The sequence below is a fragment of the Corvus brachyrhynchos genome, unplaced genomic scaffold (assembly GCF_000691975.1).
Source record: "Corvus brachyrhynchos isolate BGI_N302 unplaced genomic scaffold, ASM69197v1 scaffold200, whole genome shotgun sequence".
In the NCBI taxonomy this organism is placed as follows: Eukaryota; Metazoa; Chordata; class Aves; order Passeriformes; family Corvidae; genus Corvus; species Corvus brachyrhynchos.
In genome coordinates this window covers 3,527,275-3,554,655 of record NW_008236184.1, presented here as the reverse complement: position 1 = coordinate 3,554,655, position 27,381 = coordinate 3,527,275, and the positions used below count along the sequence as shown (strand labels likewise).

General features: G+C 36.1%; 1 protein-coding gene across 5 annotated transcripts in view; it reads left to right on the top strand.

Annotated features, from left to right (window-relative positions):
• CGNL1 (cingulin like 1) overlaps positions 1-27,033 on the top strand; it is a 55,426-nt gene extending 28,393 nt beyond the window's left edge. For 3 of the 5 annotated variants that reach the window (XM_017737876.1, XM_017737869.1, XM_017737889.1), the window contains 11 exons: positions 7,712-7,918; positions 8,238-8,342; positions 11,564-11,716; positions 12,347-12,517; positions 14,292-14,453; positions 15,264-15,353; positions 21,367-21,450; positions 22,604-22,728; positions 23,275-23,383; positions 24,269-24,432; positions 24,776-27,033. In XM_017737876.1, coding sequence (XP_017593365.1) covers positions 7,712-7,918; positions 8,238-8,342; positions 11,564-11,716; positions 12,347-12,517; positions 14,292-14,453; positions 15,264-15,353; positions 21,367-21,450; positions 22,604-22,728; positions 23,275-23,383; positions 24,269-24,432; positions 24,776-24,920 — 1,515 coding nt within the window. In that variant the 3' untranslated portion in view covers positions 24,921-27,033. Of the gene's footprint in view, positions 1-7,711; positions 7,919-8,237; positions 8,343-11,563; positions 11,717-12,346; positions 12,518-14,291; positions 14,454-15,263; positions 15,354-21,366; positions 21,451-22,603; positions 22,729-23,274; positions 23,384-24,202; positions 24,433-24,775 lie in introns of all 5 variants that reach the window. The other 2 variants (XR_001863177.1, XM_017737881.1) reach the window with 2 other exon arrangements.
• Positions 27,034-27,381: the final 348 nt, after the last annotated feature.

Here is a 27,381-nt window from a genome sequence, read left to right as displayed (position 1 = left end):
TTCAGAAGATTTTGGAAGATTATTGTGTCATTTACTTAGATTCCACAATTATGAATATAAAAAAAACCCCTGAAAATCTGTTACTTCCATTAAAAAGCTCCACTTTTTGCCCCAGCTCATTTTGAATGGAGATTTGCTCTCAAAGTATGGCTGTTAAAGAACAAACAGTTAATCGGTTGAAATAGTTTTCACAGAATAACAGAATCAATTAGGTTGGAAGAGGCCTCTGAGATTACTGAGTCCAGTCTATGACTGAACACCACAATGTCAGCTAGACCCTGGCACCAAGTGCCACCTCCAGTCTTTCCTTAAAAACCTTCAGGGACGGTGACTTCACCACCTCCCTGGGCAGTCTGTTCTAGTGTCTAATCACAGTTTCTGTGAAAAAATTCTTCTTAATGTCAAACCTAAACCTCCCCTACTGCAGCTTGAGGCCACGTCCTCTCGTCCTGGCACTGTTCCCTGGGAGAAGAGACCGACCCCCACCTGGCTACACCCTCCTGTCAGAGAGTTGTGGAGAGTGATAAGGTCACCCCTGAGCCTCTTCTCCAGGCTGACCCCTCCCAGCTCCTTCAGCTGCTTCTCATCAGGCTTGTGCTCCAGACCTTTCCCCAGCTCCGCTGCTCTTCTCTGGACCTGCTCCAGCACCTCAATGTCCTTCCTGGATTGGGGAGCCCAGAACTGGACATGCAATTCCTGATACTCAGTTAAACTGGATTCTGAAAAGAAATGTTAAGGTTTTTAGAAAAATTTGCTGACTTTTGCCTGATAATCATTGGATTTAGCCAAAATGTAATGATTCTAATACGCGGTGAATGAGATACTAAACTTCCACACACTTCAGATCTTCCTTTATTTTGTAAAAGTACTCTAAGGATCCTGTAGTGTGTAGTCACTGCCAAAGGGGAGTTTCACCAGCCAAAACACTGAAGTCAGCCAAAACTATTTTTTAATGATCAGTTACACAACGTCTCTCATCTCTTTGCCAGTGTGCAGGGTGTGGTAAAAAAAAAGGTGTGGAGCCACAGAATATTTTCTGCATTCCTGTCCAAAAGTATTTTTTTCTGTATTCAGGTTGAAACTGAACATTTCATTTGCATCTCAAGGACCTTGTTTTTGTGTTCTGTCCAGTTTCTTTGGGTTTACACAATAATGAATGGTGGGAAAGATTTCGATGCCTTTTATACTACCTGTTCACTGCTTGCAACAAGTTCAGAGTAGAATACTACATAAATGTATTTGCTTTACTGAGATTTCTGCAACAAAGGTGGTGTAACAGTATTTATTACTTTGACTGGGTCTTGACCAAATTTAATGTTTTAAAATACTTCGAACACATATGTAACTATATACAAGGACACAAAGCTGAGCTTTATTAGGTTAGTTTATTGTTAGGCAGAACACCTGAGAAAGGAGCAGGATGGAAGATCAGGGAAAAATGTATTTTACTGCTGATTTTCCCTTATGTTCCATAGGCCTAAAGCTGAAAACCGAATGCCACATCCATATAAAGTCCAGCAGCTGTGACTATGTGGGCTCAGATAAGTAGATCTATGCTAGTTAAAACTTTATAGATCAGGTGCACATATCAAAACAAACAATACACATGTACATATATATGTGTGTGAGTGTATGTGTGTATGTGTGCATGCATTCATTCGCTTCCTTCTCCTCTGTTACAAGTTAAATGGAGCTTGTACACTATTAAAAACCTGTTCTAGAGAAAGAATTCTAGAGATTTTTTCACAAACTTTTAATTCCTTTTCTCAACATAGCTGTCATCTTCTAAGTAATGTTATGCCCTGTAATAAGTATAGGAAAGGAAGAGGTAGAGAGATCAGTGTTGAGAGGAGCCTTTATTTGTGCATGTCCAAATTCAAGTGCCTCGGTTAACATTGTTAGCCATTACATAGTCCTTGATATAATCAGGGTACAATTTTTCCTGACTTTAGTCACAACTGCGCACTCAAGTCTATGGAAACCAAACCCAGTGTCTCAAACACCAAGGAAGTTAAGGAGCATGTAGTTATTGATCCTCTGGAAATATTTGGCTGAGTGACTTGCCTCAGGAGGTCTTTGCCATAGACAGGAATAGACTCTGGATTCTCTAGGGCTGGTTTTGGGTAACTTAGCTGTGAAACTGTCATCTTTTTATTCCCTCACTCGTTTCTGCAGTAAACTCTTAACTTCTCAAGCTAATTGACTTTAAGCTTTAGTATTAAAATGTATGAGAACTATTAAAAAAAATCAGTAGTTAGAACATGGATTATTTTCTGCCACATATGATCTATTTTTGTGGTCAGAAAGGTATTTTTTTCAATATATCTTTTTTTTAGGATTTGATAACTTGTTTTATTTGGTTCGAGTCCACTGCTGGGCTAATAAGTAAAGTTACTGTGTGTGTACTGTGGCACAATGACAACATCAGAATGCAGAAAGCTTATCTTCAGTCAGTCACAGAGGACTTTGTATTGTGGGATCTTCTCCATAGAGCTGCATTTTCTTTCTTCTAGACAAGCTTCTTTTTCTTTATTCTCAGCTTTTTTCAGAAATTCACAACCCATTTCCAGCTCCTTTTACCTAATCTCTGTAGCTTAATTTTGCTGATAAGGCTTAAATCAGGAGTTTAAACATGATAAAATTTGAGAAAGTATAATAAAGTATTTTGTGGATTCAAAGGTAATAAATAAGAAGGGGATATGAGTGTGGTTAAGAAGTCTTCAAATGATGTGGTTATTAAGAGAAAGGTATTGTTCCTTCAGAGATGGAGGAGATGAATATCTGAATGTAAAACAGGCTAAATGTAGGGACTAAGAAGGCACTGAGTGCCCTGGAAGACAGAGCAAGAACAGGCAAACTGAAAGGAAAGACAAAACAAATGCAAGCAAATAAGCACAATAAGCAAAATGCTATAGGGTATTTACTTACATAAAAATAATTCTGTAATACAATGCAGTAAATAGTAACAGTAAGAAGTTGGTTTACTAAAACATGCTGCCACAACTAGTAAATGGGACTAAAAAGAAAAAAGTGTGTTTTCTATATCATAGGGAAGAAACTGCAAAATTGGAATTCAGATATGTTACTTTTAAGATCCAAAGATCCCACTTCAATGTTTGATAAAACTGCCCCCCTCTTCTGTTTTTCAAGGGGCTTGGATTTTTGCAGAGGTGTTTTGGTTTTTGTTTTTTCTTTTTCCTTTTGTATGGCAAATACATCTGAATATACAGGATTTCATTCCAGGTTATGTTGTCAAGAATCTTGTTTAACCAGTTTTGTCTGTTTTGTGCTCTGTATGTTTATGTACATAAACTCCTTTAAACTTTCTGAAGAGACTGATCTACAATTCTGTGAACTAAAGTTCTTATATTAACAATGTTTGTTAATGTTTCATATTCAACTTAAATCATTACTTTGTGACCTTCACCCAGTTCTGTTACTGTGGGTTAAATTATAGAAACTTAGTTAAAATAATTGCCAAAACTTTTCCAACATCCCCAAATAAATAAATGTAAAGAATTTATGAATGGGCACCAACAGGAGTCATTAATTGGTGTCATGTCATTAAGCCTTAAGGACCGTTAGTTAACTCACACTGTAGTTAACTCACAGTGTTTATGTGCAGCACCATTACAAACAAGTCATGTCTGGACTGAGGGAAATGGATCCACAGCACAATCTCTTCCTGTCTTTTTCCTCATTTGTACTTACTAGCTCTTCAATGTTCAGTTTTCCTCCTTCTTTCATCCTCATCACTGTAACCCACTAACTGAATGCTTTTGCAAACAGCCTTCAACTCCTGTTTTTGAGTGTGTGAGCCAGTCCCTGAATTTTCAGTGAAAACATGGGACCCTGCTCATGCAGGCAGGACCGCAGAGATTGTCCCTGGCTGTTAGCAAATACTGTTGGACAGTTTAAGGTGTCCTTGTTGTTGCCACTTTCAGTTTTAGCCTATGAAGCGCAGCAATTGCCATTCAGACTTTATCAACATACATGGTAATTTCACTGTCATTTCAATGCAGTGGTTTTCATATCTTCTACTGCCATGTTTTGTTAGGGAAATTCTATGCAGAATATAGTGAACCATCTCTAACGACAGTATTAATTGTACATGTGGTCTGTACATGAGTAATACTGCCTGCTGGCTGTGTGGGACTGCTGGAGCACACTGCCTGTGCGCGAGGGTTCCATAGGCAAAGGGCACAACAATCCTTTTGTGCGTCAGCAGTGGCCGTGTATGGTTTGATAGCTGCTGGCCTGAACCTTACGTAAGTGTTCAATATATGGACAGGGATCTTTCTCCCCTAATGGTGTTGCTACAAGGTCTATCAGAACTGCTTGTATGCTTTGTGTATGCTCTCCAGTGATACCTAGGTTTTTTGCTGTCATGTTCACCTGTCTGTCCAAGAGCAGGCCTGGAGGGGAGGTAGAAGGTAATGTGGGGTGCCAGATAAGACTAACAGTGGAGAACACAAGAAGGCAAGAGCTATGGAGACTTTTGATACCCTAACTTTCTGTGGTAATGTGTTATAGGATATGGCATATGTTGCCAAAAGCTCTTATAATCCAGAAACTTCATTTGTGCCAGTAAAGAGCTCTGCATGAAATTCTCAGTGCTCTGGGGAAAAATGAATATAAGCTTTTTTCTGTCTAAACCCAGCTGTGTGATTTGACTCTTTTGGAGAGGTGATGCTGTGTGTGCTTTCTCTTACACAAAGAACATCTAAACTGTATTTGTATGGTTTGACTGTATTTAAACTTCACTATCAAATTGAAGATACTTTTGGATTGTTTTGTCTAGTATCCTCCTGAATATCCTCAGGGTGATCTTCCATGCCTTATATGTGTAGTACAGTTGTATAAGGTAAACTGGTAAGATAGATACTCCTGTGTTTCTTTCTGGTCTTGTCTGAAACAAGAAAAGATGAAAAAGATGTTGAAACAATAGTGTGCAGTGAAACCACATTGTGAAGAAAATTCCTGGTACTCTCCTCAGAATATAAGTAAGAAAAATGTTCAATCTCCAACTACAATACAGTGCAGCTCCCTATATATACAAAGAGAGTTTTCTACCATCTTGGAAAAGTATATGCATGTGAAAGAATTTTGTACTTAACATGTTGGAGAATTTCGTTGGGCAGGTGTAACCCTTGTAATGATGCCAAGGTCATTAGACCTGTGAAGATCTGCTGGCTAAGTGCTGGTCACTCAATCAGCTGGAACTCTAGGAAGGTTTTGTTTATATACCTAATTTATTTCCAAGATTTTAAATTAGGTTAATAAAGATAATACTCACAACCTACCCTTTATGCTTCTCTACATTTTACATATACTCACCTATCTTCTTGCTAACTTACTGAAATACATCGTGAAAATGAGAGCAAATAATAGTTTAGTTTAATTTTGAGTCTGTATCCTACAGTATGTACAACAAAAAGCAGGCTGGAGCAGATCTCTAGATAATGACTGCATCTATATAATCTGAACTTAATTTTGACCCTCTTAGGTTAAATCATATATATAGATAGATGTTACTTTTGTGTTTATTTATGTATGTAGATCTCTGGGGTGGGGTTGTTGCGTTGTTTGCTTTTGTGTATGTGTGCATCCACTTTTAAGTAAATACTGCTTCCTGTGTTGGGAAAGTAGAGCAAACCATGGTAGATGTGGTGGAATCTCCAGGTCTCATGTGGGTCTACTGCAGTCCTGTCTTACTGTGCAGCCCCGGGTAGGCAGTTGGATGAAAAAGAACAGACAAATCAACATTCCTTTCCCTGAACTCCCCAGCATGCCTCAGCTGCTTTCACTCAGCTCCAGAAAGGAGAAATGAGACTAAAAGGAGCCACTGGTGGAGTGCTTGCTAATTAGTAAAACTTCGCTGCATGCAGAAAGCAAAAATTAAAGGAATATATACATGCTATTGAAATTTCAGTATGCAAAAGCCTAAAGAGTCAACAGAGATTTATTTCAGAGTGTTTAACTAGTCATGTACTTAGAAGAACAAGTTTTTTAAGTATTTTCAAAAGACCAGAACTTGTCAGCCTGCTTATGCTGCCAGTTTTTGTATAATAAGTTCATTGACCCTGTAGACAGTCTGAGTGTTTTCTGAGTTACCGCTTTATCTAATTTGCATGATTTTAAAGCTGTTGCTTGCTAGAAAACAGTCTAGTGAGGGCACTCTTTATAAACACCCTTTTATATAACTTTGCTTATTCCTTTTGGGTAAGAGGAGGGGAAGATCAAGAGCAACAATCAAAAATAGCATAAATGAAAAGTTATTTTCATGCTTTCATAAAATACTTCACAAAATAGTTTCTGAGTAGTTTGATAGGCTTTCTTTTGTTTTCACCTAGATAAATACAATTTCACATGCAAAAATGTTGTGTTTGGTAATTAATGTGTAATTACTTATTGTTATCAGATAATGTAGAGGCCAAAAGGTATAAATGGATTTGAGAAGGATTAGAGAAATTAATGGCTGAGACATTCATGGAAGAAAACCAGTGAGAGCTGAGAGTGTTATAATAAGGAAAGGCTTGCCCCATGATTGTTCTTCCTCTTTTTGCCTGTAAGCATCAGCCTTGGCCATGAGAGAGAATCCTGGTCTAGACTGATTCCTATGTCTGTTCTGGTGTTCTTGCTATTGTTTAAGGTCTTGGTGTAGAAGGCAGTGGGGCTGCACTTGAGAACCAGATCTTTGTACAGAGTACTGTTTTGTATCAGCCCCTGAATGCCCAGGAGCAAGAACCACCCATTATGTCTTGGGTTCTTTTATGTTCTTTAGAGGGGATTCTGAATGAGAAGTCAGTGAAGAGCAAAGATTAAATCCTTCCAGCTCTTTACAGAATTAAATGTTTATGAGTAGATACCTGGTCTGTGTTACAACAGTACAGATAGTATAACAATATAGACAGATACTTCCACTCATGGTTTTCACCGTAAATGGTAGGGTGTTTTAGAGGGTAAGTGGTAAGGTGATGATTAGGTCTGAAACATTATGTGCTGCAGCCAGTTGCCCTGCAAAACAAATTCAGAAATCCATTGCCACAAGTTGTTATGCATGGTTCATTATAATTTGTGTGAGTGCTATGTATTGATTTGAGTTTCTGAAAAAAAACCAAAACGGTATCTTTTTGAATACAAGATGAGCTCAGTATTTAATACAAGTTGAACCCCCACTGTTTTTTTACTGTCAAGGTCTCTTTATATTATCTGTCATTTACTCTGCAGCCCCACAAATAGTTGCGTGGATGTAGTGTGTTGTATGTTAGTGCTTGGAATCATCAGTGGGGTGAGGCTGCCTAAATTTTGTGTTGCTGTGGAAGACACTCTTCATAAATACGTTCTTCCTTAAAGGTCCATATGGCTTTTCCTATGTGTTATAGGCTTTAGTTTACTTGGAATTACCAATGGAACGGAATTACCAATTACCATTAACAATGGGATTTGGTAACAAAATATTTTAGGGCAATAAGGAGGATGATGTTAAGGTGAAAATATGAGATGACAAGCATGAGACTGTTCAGCTGTCATGTATTACTTTATCTGTAGATATGCCCAAGGAGAAAAAATGCTAAATATTAGTATCTCTGTTGATATTTTAATGTTATATCCTAGCTGTATTTGCTGTGATGCCTTATGAAACTCCTGTTGGAAAACAGCATCAATTCTTTTTTTTTTTTTTAAACATGACATAATTTGCTTCCACTAGAGTGCTGCTGCCCTTGCAAGTGAAAAAAATGCTGCACAGGAGGAGCGAAACAGTATAGAAAATCAAGTCAAAGAGCTGATTGAGGAAAATGAACAATTGAAGAGAAAAGTTACTGAGCTAGAGAGGAAAATTGAGGAGTTGCACAAACAAATTGATAATATGAAAGGAGAAGAAAATTCAGTGAAGGAAAAATTAAAGACATATGAGGTAAGTTAAGAAAACAAGCCCCTTAAGTAGTCTTCCTGTTTTCAATAGATTCATTGTAGAATAAAAACTGACTAAGAGGAGGATGGACAATGCCATAGGAAAGGGTAAGGAAAACCAGCAAGTTGCCAAGAAGCAGTATGCAGTTTACTGACATGTATAGGAAGGATTTTCCCATTGAAAACCAGAGTAAAACCAAGTCACACCTTGGGATTGAGGAAATCAGTGATAGGCCAGAGTGAACAGACTTTATAGCTCAGTTTACTTGTCAGATTAAAGGCCTGGCCACTGTTTCTGAATGTATCAAATTGCATCATTGCAGGAAGAGAAGCAACAATTTGAAGAAGCTTTGAAACATGCTGAAAAGGAGGGAAAAGAATTGTTAGTGTTAAAAGCAGCTTTAGAAAGCCAGCTAGAAGATATGCAGGTAAGAACAAGAAGAGTTTGGATAATTTAAATTTTAAATTTTCTGTTTGCTTGAGTCACTATTGCTTTCTGTAGAGTTAGGTCTCATTCTTTTTGAAGTACACTTTGTTTTAAAGTTTAGACCTCACTTCTGTGTTCAAATGTGTACTGAAACCATAGCATCATCAAATTAAAGTAGTTTTCTTTCTGAAGTTGTTTTTTTTCTATTTCCATGGATCTAGAAAAATTTCGGGGAAATTAATTGCCAAACAAGCTGCCTAAGGTTTCATATATCTGTTTTATTATTTTCAATGTTCATGCAATTCATGTAGGTATTTACATGTAAAGGAATGAAAAGCTGTACTAGGATATAAACAAAAATATTGTTAATGGATAAATATCAGGATGTTTGCTTCTCTATTTTTATGAACCTGTCTTATTTGCAAATGTTGCATGGAACTGGAATATTTAATCACAAAACCAGAGATGTTTAACACATATCACTAGGATTTGCAGCCTCTTAAATTCTGAATGAAGTCCTCTTTCCACCTTGCTCCTTAGTCCACCCAGTGTTCAGGAAAGGATACGCTTTCTTTCAGATTAGCCCAGAAATTAAACCTGTTGAGAATGCATCTACTTCAGAGCAGAGGAGAGGGATGTTGGCAATGTTGTGTATGAGTCAAGATTGGGTGATTCAGATGGCATGAAAGTTCAGATCTATTTAGTAACAAGGGGAATGTCTGTAAATCTTGAAACTGTTCTCACTGACCTCATATTTTGTGTCTGCAAAAGCTACAAACCTAATTTTTCTTCTCTGATTCACCTTTTACATAAACCAAGGAAGCATTGATTTCAACGGTATCAGTTTAGAATTATCTTAGTTTTGCTTTTGGAAGCTGAGGTTTCAAGTGATTCTATCAAACAAGTCAGACTCAAAAGTGAGGACATGTAAATTGCTAGTGCCACTTCTTTGATTGAATAGATGTTTTCCTCTGTTGTCTTTAACATAAATTTTACTTTACTGTTCTGAAAATCTGAAAATGAAACTTGTCTCTAAGTGGATTAAAAACCAAGGAAAGACTGTGTTAACTAGCATGTTTTCATGGTTCAGTTAATTATGGTAAAAAGAAAAAATAACAACAGCAAGAAAATAGTTCTATGTCTTTAAAATTGAATGTGCTTCAAGAATACAAGGTTTTAACAATATGGGTAAGTGAGTTTTGTTTCCACAAAATGATGTTTTTAAGCTGATGTTCCTTGTAACTACATGAATAAGTGTTCTGAAGCTTTTGGTCAGGCTTGGTTTTTGGTTGTCTTCTTTTATTTTTTTTTTCCCATTTTAAATCTGTTTATCTGCTCTACCTCACTGATTCTCTTCGTTTGCTTGTCTATATCACTGATAGTCTACACAATCACTGCATTGCTCATCACTGCCTTGCATTTAGCACACTCCCCTAAGAACTCCCTTCTGTCACAGTCTGACTTGACCTTCCTGTGTAACATGGATCAATGCACCATACACATCTCCTGCATCTTGATTAGCTGTGGGTCAAGATGCTTGAAAAGTGTGGGGTTTTTTTTCTGTTTATGCATCCTTCAGGTCATCGTGCCAAATAAGGCTGCCTCCAAGCAGGGTCTCCAAATGAAAGCATTCTAGGGAAGGTGACAGGAGAGTCTGTCTTGACATTTTATTCACAACTTATGTCTAAATTCTGGCATGCTAAAATTAATCCTTTTTCTGATTCTACAATCTCATCCACTGGATATGAGCACTAACAGACCTCAGGATGTAATCAGTGGCCCTTTTGCTTAGAACAATTCAGCCTTTCTGTCTTTAGAGTTGTTCTAATGAATAATGTTGTGCAGTAGGTTGATTTGGCCTTGTGTTACCATTGACAATTTAGATGACAAACTCTGGCACTGTAATAATGTGTATCCCAGTGGAAATGTAATTCCTGACTGTCCCATCTTGCTTTTTTACGTAACACAAATTACTTCTAATGGTGGACTAGCATAAGAAAGACAATGACAATACAAAGAGAACTGTAACAGTTACTGTAAACAGCCAAGTCTATTCCTCCTCCATTGGATTTCTAGTCAGAAAAGTTAAAGCTGGTATGCACTTAATTGTAAGAGACAGTTTGCATTAGTGCTTTCATCTAAAATCACCCTCAATATATATTGAAATTTTGTTTATGGATGGTCAAGTGAGGAGTACTTTTGTAGCATTTTGTGTTGTGTTCTAACCTCTGTTTTAGGGTAGCCACCTCAGGGAATGAAATACATCTCAACACTTTTGCACCATTGAGAAGGGAAATGACTTAATTATTATGCCCGTTAACTATAGCATACATGGTACTGTAATATCTTACAAAACAACTACACCAGCATTATGGATGGCAGCATCAAGTAATCCGTGCTTTTAAAATTAAACAATTAGAGCATGGAATCCTTTCATTGGGTGGAAAAATAGGAAGTTTATCTTTTCATTGTGGTAGATAATGGTAGGCACCTAGAATTAGCATTGCAGAGCATTGTAAGTTGAAATACATTCTTAATTTTCAGTTATCAGTTGAGATAAATGACTAATTTTGTATAGAGAACATTAACTACTGTTATTTGAAAAAATAGAGAAATATCAGAGTAATCTTCTAGGTTAGTGTGAAAACAAATGACTCCTTTTCATTTCCCCCATTTCATTCTCTTTTTATATAATAACACTTTAGCTTTACAAAGTAATTAATTGCCACTAACAATTGCCTTTAAATTGGCAACTGACAGGCTGTTTGCCTGACTTCCAGTTACACTGTGACAGGCCAGCCAATTCCACTGAGAAGTGCTCAAGGATTTTTGTACCTGAAGGGCACTCAAATTAGAGATTATATGTAAGTTGACCATTGAAGCTGTCAAATTTGGGCATCCAAATTTCAAATACTGAAATTCACTATAGTGTACTGAAAGAGTAGACGCTGAGGAAACTGCAGTATGTGGGTAGTTGGTAACAACACTCCCATTGCATCATGGTTTTAATACCTGAGTTAAGAAAAGAGGTATAAATGGACATTCAGTTGTTTCTAGCATGACGTACCAGTGTTTGTCCTATACTAGCTAGAGAATTGTAAGACCTGAAATTTTTCTTAATTTTACAGCAGCTTCTGATATTATTGTGTTAAGTAACGTTCCTTTAAGGCATTAGAAAAGATGGTCTACATTTCATTATATGTGTTTTTTAATCTACTGCAGGAGAACACGCGTTGCATTTCACAGGAACGGCAGCAGTTAAGTCAGCAGTTAAAAGATGAAACTCAGCAGAAGGAGCAGTTAAAGCAGATAAAGAATGAAATGGAGAATGAACGATTGCAACTGAGCAAGACTGTTGAGAAGTTACAGGAGGAGGTATGAATTCACCCCCAAGAGGCTGCAGGGATCTGAATATCTACCAGACAGAATTAAATGAACTGGCACATTGTAAAGAATTATATATTTTTAAATGTGTAAAAGAAAGTAAAATGCAAAGTTTAGTATTAATTTCTTTAACCTAGAGGCTCTTATTAAAAGCTTTCAGGGCTGGAACAGTGGTTGGAACACCACTATCTCAAAATGGCATTGTAAACCAGTTCTGTATAAACCAGATCCCAGATCTGAGTTCAGCTCTCATGTACAGTACAGTGATATTTCAGAGTTTTACAGCTGATTCTCAAAATGCTTCTGCATCAGATTTATTGTGCCATCTGTGTTTAAACTGTACAGATAATACTGACATACTGAAGTGTGACTGTGCTGTTCATTGTGTCACTCAGCTGGAAGAACTGCTGACAGACCAAAAGAGAAAAGTCTTGCCACACATACTATTAGAAATTACCCTTACTGTTTTGTGTTTTCCTACTTCTGCATAGAAATGAATTTATTTGGGAACATTGGATAAATTTTCTGTCTGAAAATACTGAGCTGAATACTGAACCTGGAGAAAAAAACCTTTGTTTCATAAGCACAATAGAACCTTTTGTATATGTACTTTTTTCCCAGATGTCTGAAATGGTAGAGATCTCAAGAACATCAACTCTGGAGCTTCAGAGCCAGTTTGATGAATACAAGGAGAAAAATCGCAGGGAATTTTCAGATCTGCAGAGGCAATTAAAGGAGAAAAGCATTGAAGTAGAAAAATCACGCCTGATGAACATAAGAATGCAAGATGAGGTAATGACTCATAAGTTCAGTGACAAATTCTCACCTTTGACCTAGAATTCAGTGCAGATAGTTTTCAAGATAGTGAATGTTTGCTATTATGCTTTTGTGTACTCTCATGTGCATCATGAGAGGCTGATCTCAGCATGCTTTTGAATTTTGTTATTCATGGTAGTGATCAGCCTGTTATTTCTGCTGGGGAAATAGGGTTTCCTATTTAGGACAGATAAATGCAGTGTTTGACAAATGAATGCACCTTAAGTGATATGACAAGGATTCCATTGATGATCTGCTGCTCTTTAATGCCTGCTACTGAAGGAATTGAAAATTTAGAAATATTTTTGATCAGGAAAAATCCTCCACCAGTTATTTAGGAAAAACAAGCAAACAAACATATAGACATACATTCTCCTCTCCTTTTGTATGAGCCAAGTTGCAGATTTAAATGACAAACATGTCTGTGCAAGCAAGAATCAACCAGTCTTGAAGTGTCTGCCTCGCAGTATGTAAATTTTGCCATAAAGACAATCCAGTTTTTTAAAAATCTGCATATACTTGCTCTGCAGTTGGAAAAACTATGAGAATACATTGGTCACAGATATTTTCTCTATATGGAATATTTTAATAGTAGGATTTTTCCAGTTTAGAACTTCTCTCATATCACCCTCTTTCCTTAGAAAGTGTGTTTTAAATTCAATGTAAAACAGCAATAGAAGAAAGAGTACTTTCTGTATATTGTTATGTCTTTTTTCTGTATTTATTCCATTCAGGAGTGGAGAGCCTTTGTAAACAGTCTTGTGAGGCAATATGGGAGCTCTTCACTGCTGCATCTCTTCCAGGTTCTCTGCAGATACACAGGAGACACCCATCTTGAAAGCTGACAATTCAATGTCATTCTGAAACATTAAATGGATATGAAAGGCTATTAATGTACAGATCCCTGCACTTAACTAGCTGTTCACCAAGTCATGCAGCTGTCAGGACTTAGCAGTAGATAGCAAACTCTCTGAACATTTACTAATACATTATTTTAGCTTCATTACTAAAATGAGCACTTGAAACAGAGGAAGAATGTGGGAAAACTATTAAAGAAAAAACCCTCTTATCCTGTATTATATATGTGTTACAAGTTAAGTTACAAGTGCAAGGAATGGTCATGATTTCACCTAAAACCCATCTCACTTATATATATCTTTAAAGTACCATGAAGGTTTTGGATAATATTATTGAGGACATGCAGTTGTTGAATAGTCCTGAGTTTGTCCTCAGCAGACAGCCCCACTGTACCTACTAATTATACACACACACACACACACACATATATGCAATTATGTAATGGGTAAAATGCTGTCATCAAAGTGCATCAGACATATAAACTATATAGTTATTTAAAAGCTAAAGTATTGGGAGTCTGACAAGGAAAGGAGTAATATTGTAAAAGTTCCAAACATTTTGAGACATTTAACCATCTTGAAAATTATCAAAATTTTGGCTTACTGTAACTTGGTAAAAAGAAGTAAATTTTAAGAACCACACCGTGGATAATTGTCAGTGTAAAACATGTAGTATATATGAAGCATCTCATTATAGGTCACAATCAAAGTTTATTTTCTTGGTGCCATCTTGTGGATAAAACAAAAATTACTGTGAAAAGCCAGTAAGTAATTCAATGGAATTCTTGTCATGCTTCCAGATCTGTTGTGTTTGCAGTGAGTCCCCTTTACTGCTATCCCTTGTTTATAGGAAGTACAGCATGAAGTGTATTACCATGATCTTATTGCTTCAGATGCGTCTGATGGAAGAAAACCTGAGGGACCACCAGAGAGCTCAGGATGAGGCAATAACAAAAACTCAGTTACTGGAACAGACTGTGAAAAGCTTGGAGTATGAACTGGAAGCCAAAAACCACTTAAAAGATGATCGGGCAAGACAAATCAAACTAATGGAGGTAAAAGACATTCTTAAGGGTTTGTTTCTTCTTTGAAGAGATGAAAATAATTTTGGTATTTCACATGGATTCTGCTTGGAAGGAATCAAAAAAGCTTCATGTTGTTGAAAATCCATGTAGTACTACTACAGGAATTATTCTGATATATTCTAAAGGTGATTTGTTAGCATATCTATTTGTAACATGATGTGTTCTAAATTACAGTTTTCTCTCATCATTTTAGTTAACTTCTTTTTAATGAATTTTATCTAGAGCTTATCATGCAAATTTGCATTATTTTCATTTCTAGGCCCATCATTCAGAACTTCAAAAGTATTTAGAAATGTAAGTTCTGTTTAGCCTTTGATACCAGTTCATTTCAGGAGTCTGAATAACATTGTGACTCTAACTAACTTGTTGCAGGGCTTCATAACTGTTCAGTTCAACTAGGCTGTCATTTGACTTTCATAAATAAACATCTCTATGTCGTACTCAGATGAAAAGAAATTTGTCTTCCAAACGTATAATGTAATGCAGACATTCAAAAACAGTCTCTAGAAACATTATAGAATGTCTGTTATTTTCTTGAAATAGTTGGCAGTGATTAAAAAAAGGAAACAAAATGTTTATTTTACTTCCATCAAATAAATTCACTCTAAAGGCTTATCTACCTGCCTTCTCTTTTGCTGGGTGTTTTAAGAGGCATTACAATTTTCAAGCTTAGTCTTTCAGACACCTTGAGTCCTTGAAGTTTAAGGAAGAATGCCCTGGTAGCAATCTGAAGAGGATTGAAAGTAGTATGTTGAGGTTGCTTTTCTTTGTTCCACTTAGGACAAGTTATCTCACCTGGAACTTGAGCTTGATGAAGAAAAGAATAACTCGGATTTGTTGTCTGAGAGGATCAGCAGGTGCAGAGAGCAGGTACTTGAACAAGTTTTCCAGCTTTTGCTTAATGATTCCATGAAAAAGTTTTATTAGGATCACAATCCATATTGATCAACTAAATAGTTATTAGCAATAGGATTTATATGCTATACTTAGGCAGAGCATGTAAATCCAAAAAACCCAAGGTTCACCAACATGCTTAAATATGCTCCCTCCACATCACCACAGACCAATTTTTTCCTGTTGTTCTAACTGGAAAACAGACACAGGATATAGACTGAAGACCAGTAAGCCTGTTGTGAAGAGTCTCTTATATTGAAAAATCACAATTTTAATCTTACTGAAAAGTAATAGACTCATAATAGACAGCATAATAGACTCTTAATTTCAAAGAATGAGGAGGAGGAGCTTTAGGAAATCGTGGCTTTAATTAAGGAAGTCAGCTGAACCAAGGGTGCTAGCCAGTTTCAACAAAGAGGAAGCTTTATTTTCATTACAAGTGTAAAAACTGATTAAGATACATCAAAGACAAGACAATTGGAAAGCATTTTCCACATAAAAACATCAGTCTTTTGTTCCAAAAGTGTAATATAAGTTGATAGCCCAGAAAGAGGGGAAGAAGGATTTATTAATGAGGTTGTGTCTCATGCGGCAGAAAATGTAAAGATAAAATGATACTTGCCGAGCTAAGTGAGACCTATCACAGTAACTCAAACAAGTAACAAAAAGGTTTTTGACTATATAAGTAGAGGAAAGAAGTTGTGGAGACTGTATAATGAGGCCTCAGTCAAGATAAAAAGTAATCCAGGTATGCCCTCTCAAATAAAGGAATACTTTACCTCTGTCTTCAATAAGGCTAGTGAAGGTGCAGGTGGGGGGAAGTGGAGTGAATGTATTGGAAATGAGACCATTGAGTTGGAAATGACCAAGTCTTAAGAGAATTAGGAGTTCATTGGTTTGAAGACAGAGGCCTTTATAATATTATTCAAGTTTTCTGAAAGAACTGACGTAAGAAATTACAGGTCCTGTAACAAAGATTTATAATAAATCAGTAAAGTACAGTATAGGGCCTGATTACTGCAAAAGCAGCCAGACGTCCATGGCTGAGTAGTCAGGTCATGCAAGTGTTGTATTAGTTCATGGAAAGAAATACAGTGATGTGGCTGTCTTGGAATATCATGGCTTAGATAATGTTCTTTGCCTTCTTTTTGCTTTCTGAAAGATGTGAAACTGATGCATAATTCATTACAGCACATCTGCTACTGTACGCCGCATGAAGTACTACAGCTCATAGTAATTTCCTAGAAGTTCAGGGGACAATTAGCATTGAGGTACCCACAATAATCTGTTCTGTTCTCATTTCTCTTTCTTCAGAAAAAAAAAACCCACCTGCTGACATTCTTTTGAATAGCTGTAGCTTCAGAGGGAGAACAGAAAGTAAAATCTTAGTTTCTGTGTCTTTTCAATGAAATTGTGTATTCCACTGAGACAGCTGGAGAGTTTAGAGTGAGGTAGAGCTCAGCTTTCTCTCACGCATCCTTGAAGCACCAAGGCACCATTACTACTTTGTTTGAACTCAGGTTACGGAGATTCTATTTGATTGTAATAAAGACTTTCTGCTGTTGTTCACTGATATTGTACAGACTCCGAGTCAGTGGGTGAAATAGAATGTAAGGGACTCATAATAATGTGGGGTCATGCTATTGTTAAATCAGGAAGCCTTTAATACTGGAGTCTGTGCCTGTATTGTAAACCCGGGATAAAAGTACTATAGTCATAGCTGCACTAGCGGGTACTATAGTAAGTTAATTTGCTAACTGAATGGAAACCTGAAATACCATTTGGTGACTAAAATGTTATATAATGGGTAAAAGACGTGTTTATTTTGAGGTCTGGAATTTCTCATTTCACACATGAGTTATAAAGGTTGCTTTGTTTTGATTTTATGCCAGAATGACTAAGTAGTCAAATTACTAAAGAGTATTTCAGGGTCTGCTAAGCATTTATAATGACAAGTGAAATAATGGATTTGTTTTGGTAATATCTGTATTCTTCTACATTTTTAAAACTATTACTATAAATATGTTATTTTAACATACTGATAATGAATTATAATACTGAAATTTCCAGTAAAAACAAATTTAAACAACTGGTTCTATTTTACATAAAGCTGAATGTTTGAATAAACATTGGCAAGACTAATAGTTCACATTTCACTTGCCATGAAATGTTATTCTTTTTTAATTTAAACACGCTTTTGAATCTGAATGGCTGCATGACACAGTGTTCTCTTCTCCTCTTGCCTTGTTCTCAAGAAGTACCACAGCAGAGTGGGAGCAGAAAAAAATTTTGGGGAAAAGTGGGTCATATCCTATTAGTTTTTAAATTATAAGGTTTTACTAACTCCAGAAAGACCAAAATGCTCAAACCACACCCACACCCACACACGGAAAGCTAGAGCATTCAGCTGCTTTTGGAGTCTAAAGTGAGCAGGGACAGGACATCTTTTAATACGTGATATGTTTTTTTCCTATGAACAAGTGAAATGAAGTATCTCTTGCCATATTGACTTTGTAAACATAATTGAAAAATCCTTAAGATACCCTCATCAATTCTTGTGTTCTGTGAAAATGTGAGCAGGAGTCTATTGACTTCAGAGTCGTTTCCAATAAGTGTGAAAAATGGACTTACTAGTGTTGCAGTGGGGATCCTGCAACACGCATATATCAAACCAGGAGTCCCGTGGAAAGGAAATATATATGGACAGACAGATTCTTGCTAGCTGTTTCAGAGAGATGTTTATTTCTCCAGCCGCATGGCCGGAGCTCTGCCCAGGAACTGTTCCAGTCACGGGACCAAGGGTCCTTCTGCCCGCGCAGGGAACACAAACCAACCCATGGGAACGAGGCTGAGCAGGGGCAGGGAAGCCCCGTGTCTGTGCCCTCAGGGCCCCTCTGCCAGGGCTACACGGCAGGGGAGGGACCCCAACATACTAGTTTTCATTATAATTTTAGAAGTTTCCAATAAGTGTGAAAAATGGACTTACTAGTTTTCATTATAATTTTAGAATAAATAGAGAAGGATAAAATTGCACTGTCTGCATCATTTGCTTCCTTTTGGTAAATGTTCCCAGTGGAGATCTGTATACCTGCTCTCTAGCTGTCACTGGCTGTGGAAAGCAAAGAAATAAAAATCTGGATATGAAAGTTGCTTTTCAATTTTGAAGTACCAGAGGGATTTGTTTAGCTTTAGTTTTCTTCTTTATTAATCAATGGGTTTTTTGGTCACTTGGAAATTGTCTAAGGCACGCACACACATACCCCCCTTAGGAATTAACAAGAAACATAGGCTGCAAACCTGTAAGATGGTAAACAATACTGATGGCAGTAAACAATACTGATGATTTCTAAGTTATTAGAAATCAAATTGCTTTCACTAGTATTGAACACAACAGCTGCTTTTAATCATAAAGCTGGCACAAAATGATAAAGCTTTGTAAAATCTGATACAGTTGCTTTTCTCAATTCTTTGTTGCTAGCATTCTTCAAATCCAGCTGTGGTAAGTGTTGCCTTAAGCTGCAGAAATAGTTTATTCTTTTAACACAATTATAATATATTAGATGTAGGAAAGGTAGAACATGGAACATGAAGTTCCATGTGGTACACACAGAGAGTGTGGAGCATGAAACTGCTACATCTTACTGCTGTGAAAGAAGTGGAACTTTGAGCACATTTTGGCAGACAACTGCTTTTCTCCTTTGTGCATGTTAATTATGTGTTTACTGTTGAAAATCACAAGATGATAAAACAGTTTATATCTCCTCCAGCAAGAAGTGTATCTGCTGCCCTTTTCTTTTTACAAGCTCTTGTATATATTTGCACATAGCTTTCTGATCCTAATCAGATACAGCACTTTTGCTCTCTCCTACTACTTTTCTGTGAGGTTGCTTTTATCAAGAGGTGTCCAACAACAGTAGCAGTCATCTTGGAAATATAATTAATCCTAATTAATTATATTAGTCCTCTAAATAATTCCTTAATTTGAGTCTTGGGAAGGCTGCAAAAATTTGTTACAGCCTCTGAGCACAGTAAGAGCACAGTGGAACCTCAGAGTGGTCCATTAAGCAAGTTTTTACATAAAACAAAACCCCATTCTTCAGTTAACAGCTACATTTTTAATTAGTCATTCATTTTACCACAAATTTAGCTTTATTTTTTCCTGTGTCTGTCTTGGTAAAGCAATTACAGCAGAATAAATTCTATGTAATCCCTCACATTATAACTTTTTTCATATATTTCATTACTAAATACAGCTATTGTACACGTGATTCTAATTTGCGTCTATAAAATAATACTTTACTATATAATATTTTACTATATAACGTATAAAACATTGTTATTATTGGGCTTCCATGTGACAGTGAGAGCTTTTAAGAAGTTACCCAGCTGTTGAGAACACAGTCACGTGCTACCATTGGTATTTTAGTAGCTGTTATGACCTTAGTTTTCAGGAATTCCTTCCACTCTTTTTTTTCCTGAAACCATACTGTGACATAACATATGCAACTGCATGCATTGCTGCCATTATTTGTATTCATATATCAATTTCCAAGCTCCAGAAACAGTGCAAATTACTTCCTTTAAACATGATTAACTAAAAATGTATCTTTTAATATTATGATGTGGTTAAAAAATAAGGCCAGGGGTAAATTTTCATCTGCTGTACTTGTTTAACCTTCACATTCTTAGCATTGCTTTTGGATTTTTTTATGCAAGAATTCCCAATGATTTTTGAAAGACCTTTACTGGGATAAATCTGTAACTGAGAGTTGCTTAACTGGGATGGTGTGTTTATGCAAGTTCATTTGTAACTGATGTAAAGCTGGGAGGAATGCTGTGGCCACTGAAATCTTTATCCGTCTTTTTTTTGCAGGTATAGTAATTGATATAGATATTCACTGTGTTCCCCAGATGATATCTATCATAGTAAGCCCTGTGCAGTGTAAACCACAAATGCTGTGGTAACATTTGCTGTGCCTGTAAAGGCATTGTTAAAGATTTGCAGGGAGTCTCAGCAAGATTGGAAGCAAGAAAAGTATTTCAGTAGACTTAAAAACTTTGTCCTTTAGCACCAAAGTTTCAGTAGCAGTTGTTAGGCAGTTCAGAGTTTCTCTTTGAGCTGAGTTTTTTTTCCAATCAAGTCCGATAGTGAGGTAAAACAAACTAATTCTGCATTCTTGTCTTGAGTTTGTATTGATCAGGTAGCCTTTTAACATCTTTATACATGGAGAATATAATCTTCCTTGTGGTTGTTGAATATGGAGTGGAAATATTAAGAGATACTGTAGAAAAAGACAAGCAAACACCACCCCCCCTCCAAATCTAGAAGTTGGTGCCCCTCCAGTACAACCAACAAATTGACTGGAGGAGGAGAGCAGTGTTTGTGTCCATCATGAAGCAGTGTCTGTTGAAAAACAGCTTTTACCACTCCTATACGTAGAGAAAACCGCAATTGTCTGTGAAATGTTTCACTGAGTTCTAGGCACTTCTTGGTACCAGTCTGTGTTTAATAAAGTGAAACTTTACTTAGACTAGTCAGCAGCTTAAAGGTAAGGTGCTGTTTCAGAGGTTCAGACTTAAGTATGAAGGAGACAACTGGAAAAGATATTTGAAGATGGATGTGATGTTCCAGAACTCATGTCTTGCCACATGATATGTCTCTCATACAACAGCTTAGAGTTCAGTTCCTTGCTACAGAATGTATACGGTGAACATCAACAATATCCAGTGTGGGTGTGAAACGCCTAGAATGAGTACTGCGAATAACATGGACTTCCTGAAGCAGAAAATTTTGTCCAGGATTGTAGCTGTAAAGCTCATCTGAAATCATGTGTATGTCTTGAGTTCTAAGAAAGAACATATTGCTTATTGCATAGATATATGTAGTTTATGTATATATATATATATATATATATACACACATACAGTATCATATAGATAAATGTAAATTAAGACTCTTATTAAAATTTCTGTTATCTTTCTCTACTAGATTGAACAAATGAGGACAGAGCTACTTCAGGAAAGAGCTATCAAGCAAGACTTGGAGTGTGACAAAATTTCATTGGAAAGACAGGTAATTATGTCTGGTTGTAAATGCTTTGACTGCTTTGGAGGAACTGTTCTGCCAAGGCTTAACAGTACTTCAGGAATGCTGTTGAAGATACAATTTCAAGTAATTGTGATTTTAGCTGAGAGTTTTCTTCTGTAGTAGTAAACAATTCTTCTGCAGTTCAGTGGTCTTTGAAAACAAGATTACTTATCATAGCCCTTAGCTGAGATCCAGAGGAAAGCTATCTTAACAAGTCATAGTATTATTTACAAACTCAAGAACATAAACCAGATTGTAATGGGAATTTAGAGAACATGTTTGTACAACACACCTAATTTGGTGCCTTAAGTTAGGTGACATTGATCTCATCTTAATTGTTTGAGAAAAAAGAATGGCACCTATTGGTATATACTGTGTACATTCTTATACTTTAGTTCTGATTTTCCTGTCATAGTCCTTTTTTCTGTGTTTGAGACCTGAGATCATGCTTTGAATTTCTGTAATATAGACCTTTATTTTTCTGTTCCTCATGTAACTTGATTTGTTGGTGTTTTTTTTTTTTCTGTCAACTCTTTCACTAGGTCCCCATTGAAAACCTAAATTACATAGCCTCAGAAAAATGAAACTGCAAATCTGAGCAAAAGTCTGCTTTTACAAATCTTTTTCAAACTATTTTTATAGCAGGAGTAGCATCGGATAGTTAAGAAAGGATGAGGGGGAAACCCCAGTAATACCTTTAATAAAGTGGCATTGGATGTAAATAATTTCTTTGTCTACTTGTTCTAGCCATACACCAGTGATTTCCAGGGGAAGGACAGAGAAGTTTACAAAAGAATTTTGTGGAGCGTAAGACAGATCTGACAGAGTATTTGAACAAAAAAATTGGCATATTAAAAAGTACTGCGAGAAGGTGCATGCACTATCTGAAGTTTAAGGGTCTATTTAATCCTAAAACTTTTAACTGAAGCTGAACAGTAAATTCTTTTCAATAAGGCACAGTAATAGAAAATTTGTTTGTAGTAAACTGTAAAATCTCAATGACTTTCCATGTTTACTAAATAATATACTGATCACTGTACACACTGGTATATGTTTTCCTGGAGACACGAATTTGGTATTAAGGTGATACTTGTCAATCTGAATAAATGTGTATTAACCAAGTGTATTCCAACTATAGAACAAGGACTTGAAGAGCCGAATCCTTCACCTGGAGAGTTCTTACCGATCCAATAAAGAGGGACTTGTTGCTCAGATGGAGGCACGGATCACAGAGCTGGAAGAACGACTTGAAAATGAGGAGAGGTAAAACCAATTATTTTAAGATCAAAACATGCATGTTTATGTTTGTTATTATGGCCTCTTGCTAATATTAGGACTCTATTGCAATTAACTTTTTATCAAATTAAAATGGTTACTGTTTCATAAAAGTATTGCAGATTTTCTTTTTGACTGCGAGCACAATAGAAGTTTGTCTTAAAATTTAAAACTGGGCACAGTGCTAACATGGTTCCATAGCTCCTTATTTTATAAATACCTAATATCAGTAACAGGATTAGAAATATTAACTGTACTGTGAGACATCCAGTTTCATGTTCATTTTTTGTTTAATCTTGGAGGAGTATATTTTTGTTCCTAAATGTTGCTGTGGTGACAGAAGAAATTCTCCTCAGTCATTGCTGGTTTTGAACAAATTTCTCAATATGTTGCATGGAATCAGTAGTTCCAAGCATCGACCTTTAGTATTATTTAATTCTTAGAACATTGCTAAGGAACTGTATTATCAGGATTGGGAGTATTTCAGTTCCTCTTTTACAAACCTGTCTTTTGTTTGTTTTGTTTTTTTCCTAGGGATAGAGCTAATTTCCAACTAAGTAACCGCAGACTTGAGAGAAAAGTGAAGGAGTTAATGTTGCAAGTAGATGATGAACATCTGTCATTGACTGATCAGAAGGACCAGGTAGAGGGAAAGACTAATATGCAAATATCTGATATTAATCCTACTCGCATAAACCATCATGTATAAAAGATACGAGAAGAATGTAGGTAGATTCTGATTACTCTGTAGTTTATGAACTCCCATTTAGTGGTATTTGCAGCTGCCATTGCATCATGTGCTTTTGTCTAGTACTAAATTGTTACTAATTTTGGAAATTATGAGAAGAAAGCAGTTCCAGAAGCAATGCTAATTCAAGAAATAAAGCAAATAACAGACAGTAATTCATCACACCAACAAGTAATATATTCTGTTTTGCCACCATAAAATTCTGTTTAAAGAAAGAAGCTGTTTACTGTTAAATATAGGCTGTAAGTATTAAGCATACACTGATGTTCTAATAGCAATGTGCTCTACCATTTACTGTGGTCTCTGTTGCTTCCTTGCTTAAAACATGGTTTCTTTCAGCAAGTGAGCCAACAGCTAATATTCTGCCTGGAGAATGAACAGCATGTTTCAAATTGCAGACATCCATTACGGGAATGATCTTAAAAGATCCTCTGGGTTTTTGAAATGTATTTTATAGTATCTGTCTGTTAAAGTTGCTTAACTTAGACACATGTACAACTCTAGTCTGTCCTAATTGATAACCAGCTCTTCCTATCACGTAATACTGTCTTACTGTACCAAAGCTCTCTTTGCTTGTTGCTGGTTTTTCTTTGTAAAAAAATCATACCACATTATTTTTCTTAAAGTCTAATGCTGACTTTCAAATATTTCTGAAGCAGAGGATTACAGTGTCACTACACTGGCAAAGTTTTGTTTTTATTCTCCCTCTCATAGATGCTGGAAGAATAAAATTCCTTTATTAAAATAGTCCTCTAATCAGATGACATGTAAATATTGCAGTTGAGTTTGCGTTTGAAAGCAATGAAACGTCAAGTTGAAGAAGCTGAAGAAGAAATAGACAGACTGGAAAATGCTAAAAAGAAACTTCAGAGAGAACTTGAAGAGCAACTAGACATAAATGAACAATTGCAAGGACAGCTTAACACTGCAAAAAAAGAGTTAAGGTAGGATGAGTTGTCAGACCTTTCGGTTCTGTATCACACCACTACTCACACGTTTGACCGCTTGCTCCTGTTTAGCCATCTGTGAACATTCCAGTGTGCAAACTTTACAGTTTCCCCTCTCTGCCACTTTAGTTAGATGTGTTGGAAAATGTCATTGCTTGATCTTGTGCATGTTTCTTTCATGTAAGATGTAGTCTGTGATAAACTACCCCTGCTGGAGCACTTTGATGTCCTTCAAAAGTGTAAATCCTGCCTGTCAATGTTTTAAGCTTTGTATAAGTGTTCTGTGTGTATGAACACAGATGTGCTGTTTTAATAGCAAATATGTGCACTTTTGTTTTAGTAGACTGAAGAAGTCACCAAGTAAAGTGTTGGCTGATTCTGATGATGAGGACGACGACGATGATGATTTCAGCACGGATGGTGATAGTCTCTGTGAAGTACCTTTAGGAAATAACTTTTCAAAAGATGATGACACAAAAATCTAAATAAGTATGGATGCAGTTCCTTGAAAGTACTGGAAGAATAACATAAATTATCAAGAAACTGGATATTCTAGAAGCCAAATGACATAAAGGGATTTAAGAGTTGGGAATATATTGTTTCCATCTGTACTGTGCCATTTGCTTATTTAGATCTCCACTGTTTATTATAGAAAACAGGATTTCATTTTAAAACAGCTATAAAACAAGATACATATATATATATATATAACTGCTATTGAAAATATGAGGATAATGTTTCACATTGGAGATGCCATTTTGCTAAAATTCTGTTCAAGTAAAAAGCCATCTAATAGTAATTCAAAATTAGTTTTTAGTTATTAAAAGCTTTTCCCTAAAATTAAAGAAACTATGGAAGATTATTTAATAATTGTAAGTAAGGGGAAATTATGTATAAAATGTAAATATTTTAAATTTGATCTTTTTATTGACTAGTACTATTTTGTAAAGTTTTGAATATTACATAAATCAGTTTGATATGTAAAATCTTTAAAGTTATATCGAATGCTATGTTTGGGTTTTCACTAAGAGGAAAACAAATGAAAATTAATACATTTCATGCATTATAGAGCAGATTCATAGTTCCTGGGCCAGGAAGTACATTTTAAAACCAGTGTAAGTTTTATTGTATGTGTTCTGTATATTAGAGGTCAAATGTTAATCCTGCCTGTTGACTTTAAAAGGACTAGCACATCTGAATGATGAGAGGCTTGCCTTCAACTTCCTTGTAAACTTCATTTGGGAAGCTTTCTGTTCTTAGTAGGGAAGGGTGAGAGTGATGTCAGTTATTACCTGGTATCTTTCATTTCCTGAAAGGAATTCATTTCTGCCAGAGGCAGAATGTTATAGGCCTGCTGATTTGAGGACATTGGGACAGTCTTATCTTGCAAGTTTCTAAAGAGTCCCATTCGTTCCAGTAAAATTACCTATGGTCTTTGAATTAAGTACGTGCTTAAATCTGTTAATTGATACGAAAATTTTATGCTGCTGGCAAGAAATTGCACCAAGGAATCAGAAAGCATGTACCTGATTTTTCTTTCTAAGTTCTTCTTGACCGTCTTATGGTGATATATTGCAGTGTATGGTCATATGTGCATATATATATATATATATATCTATATATCTCAGTATTTCAGTTGACAGAAGTATCTGTATTTTGGGTTATCCATCTATTCAACAAACTTTGTGGGAAATTTAAAACAAAGAGCATTGAAGATTTTATTTAAAAAAAATGTTCTATTTTGTTGCTAAAAATATTTTTTGCCATTTATATTACACCAGACTGGTTTTACTCCTTTGCAAATCTAGAATCCTAAAGAAAGGGCATTACTACAAAATTTTGTTAATAAACCATACTTAGGTCCTGTCTGTTTATCAGTATTTGTCCTCAGTTACAGGTTAGCGAGCACTCCATCATTCATTTGATCAAGTAATCATGAAATTGTAAAAAATATTTTGAACTGAAGTTGCTGGGAGCTTCCATTATTCCCACAAAGGAATGTGCTGAGGAGAACAAATTTAACAGCTCTGAAAGTGAGGCTGACAGATGTGGTTAAGGCAAAAGTCCTGACAACGGCAGTATCCATTTTCATACAGTTACATGAAATGAAACTCCTGCCTCTGCAAGGTCAGAAATATATTCATGCATAGCAGATCACAGACTCTTTGCCATGTAATTCCCTTCAACTTGCTTTTGATCATTTGAGTTATATGGGAAATAATAGGAATGGCATAGTTGTAATACTTTGTATCTGAATCTTGTATCTTTTCCAGTAGCATACACATGGAATTTTTTGCAGTATCAGCATTACTATTTTGACATCACAGAAACAGCCTTTCATCCAAGAAGACCTGTGCTATACTGTACTGACAATCATCATAGAAACTGCTGTGATTTATTTGTTGTTTCATTTGCATGTTTATGTAGACAACTTCAAGCAACTGATTCCAGTCCCCAGTACTCTATCCTGTAATGTTCCTAGATGATTTATTTCAAACCACTGGAAAAAAAATCACTCAATACTGCATCTACCTCCAGTTACACTAAACTGTAAAAGAAAAATTCACTTAAAATAAACAGTCAGCGCTCTCAGTTCTACTTTGTGCATATAGCTTGATATGAAAATTGCATGTTTAGAACATAAGAAGAAAATAATTATCTGGGAAATGCTGATGTTGAAAACAAATTTCTGCATTTTCTTCTCTTTGGATAGCTACTCTGTAACTTGTAAAGCAGGTGGCGGGTGTAGCATCTAGAAGATTCCTCATTTGATCTTCGAAGGAGGAAGACAATATTGTTGCAGACTCCTCCTGGCAGTGGTCCTTCTTAGTAAACCTCCCCCTCCCCATCTGTGTTTTCAGAAAAAGCACTTGTCTTTAGTGCGTTCATTTAGACTTGCCAATGGCATTTCCTCTTTAGAGTTCTCAAATACTCTGACTAAAAGTC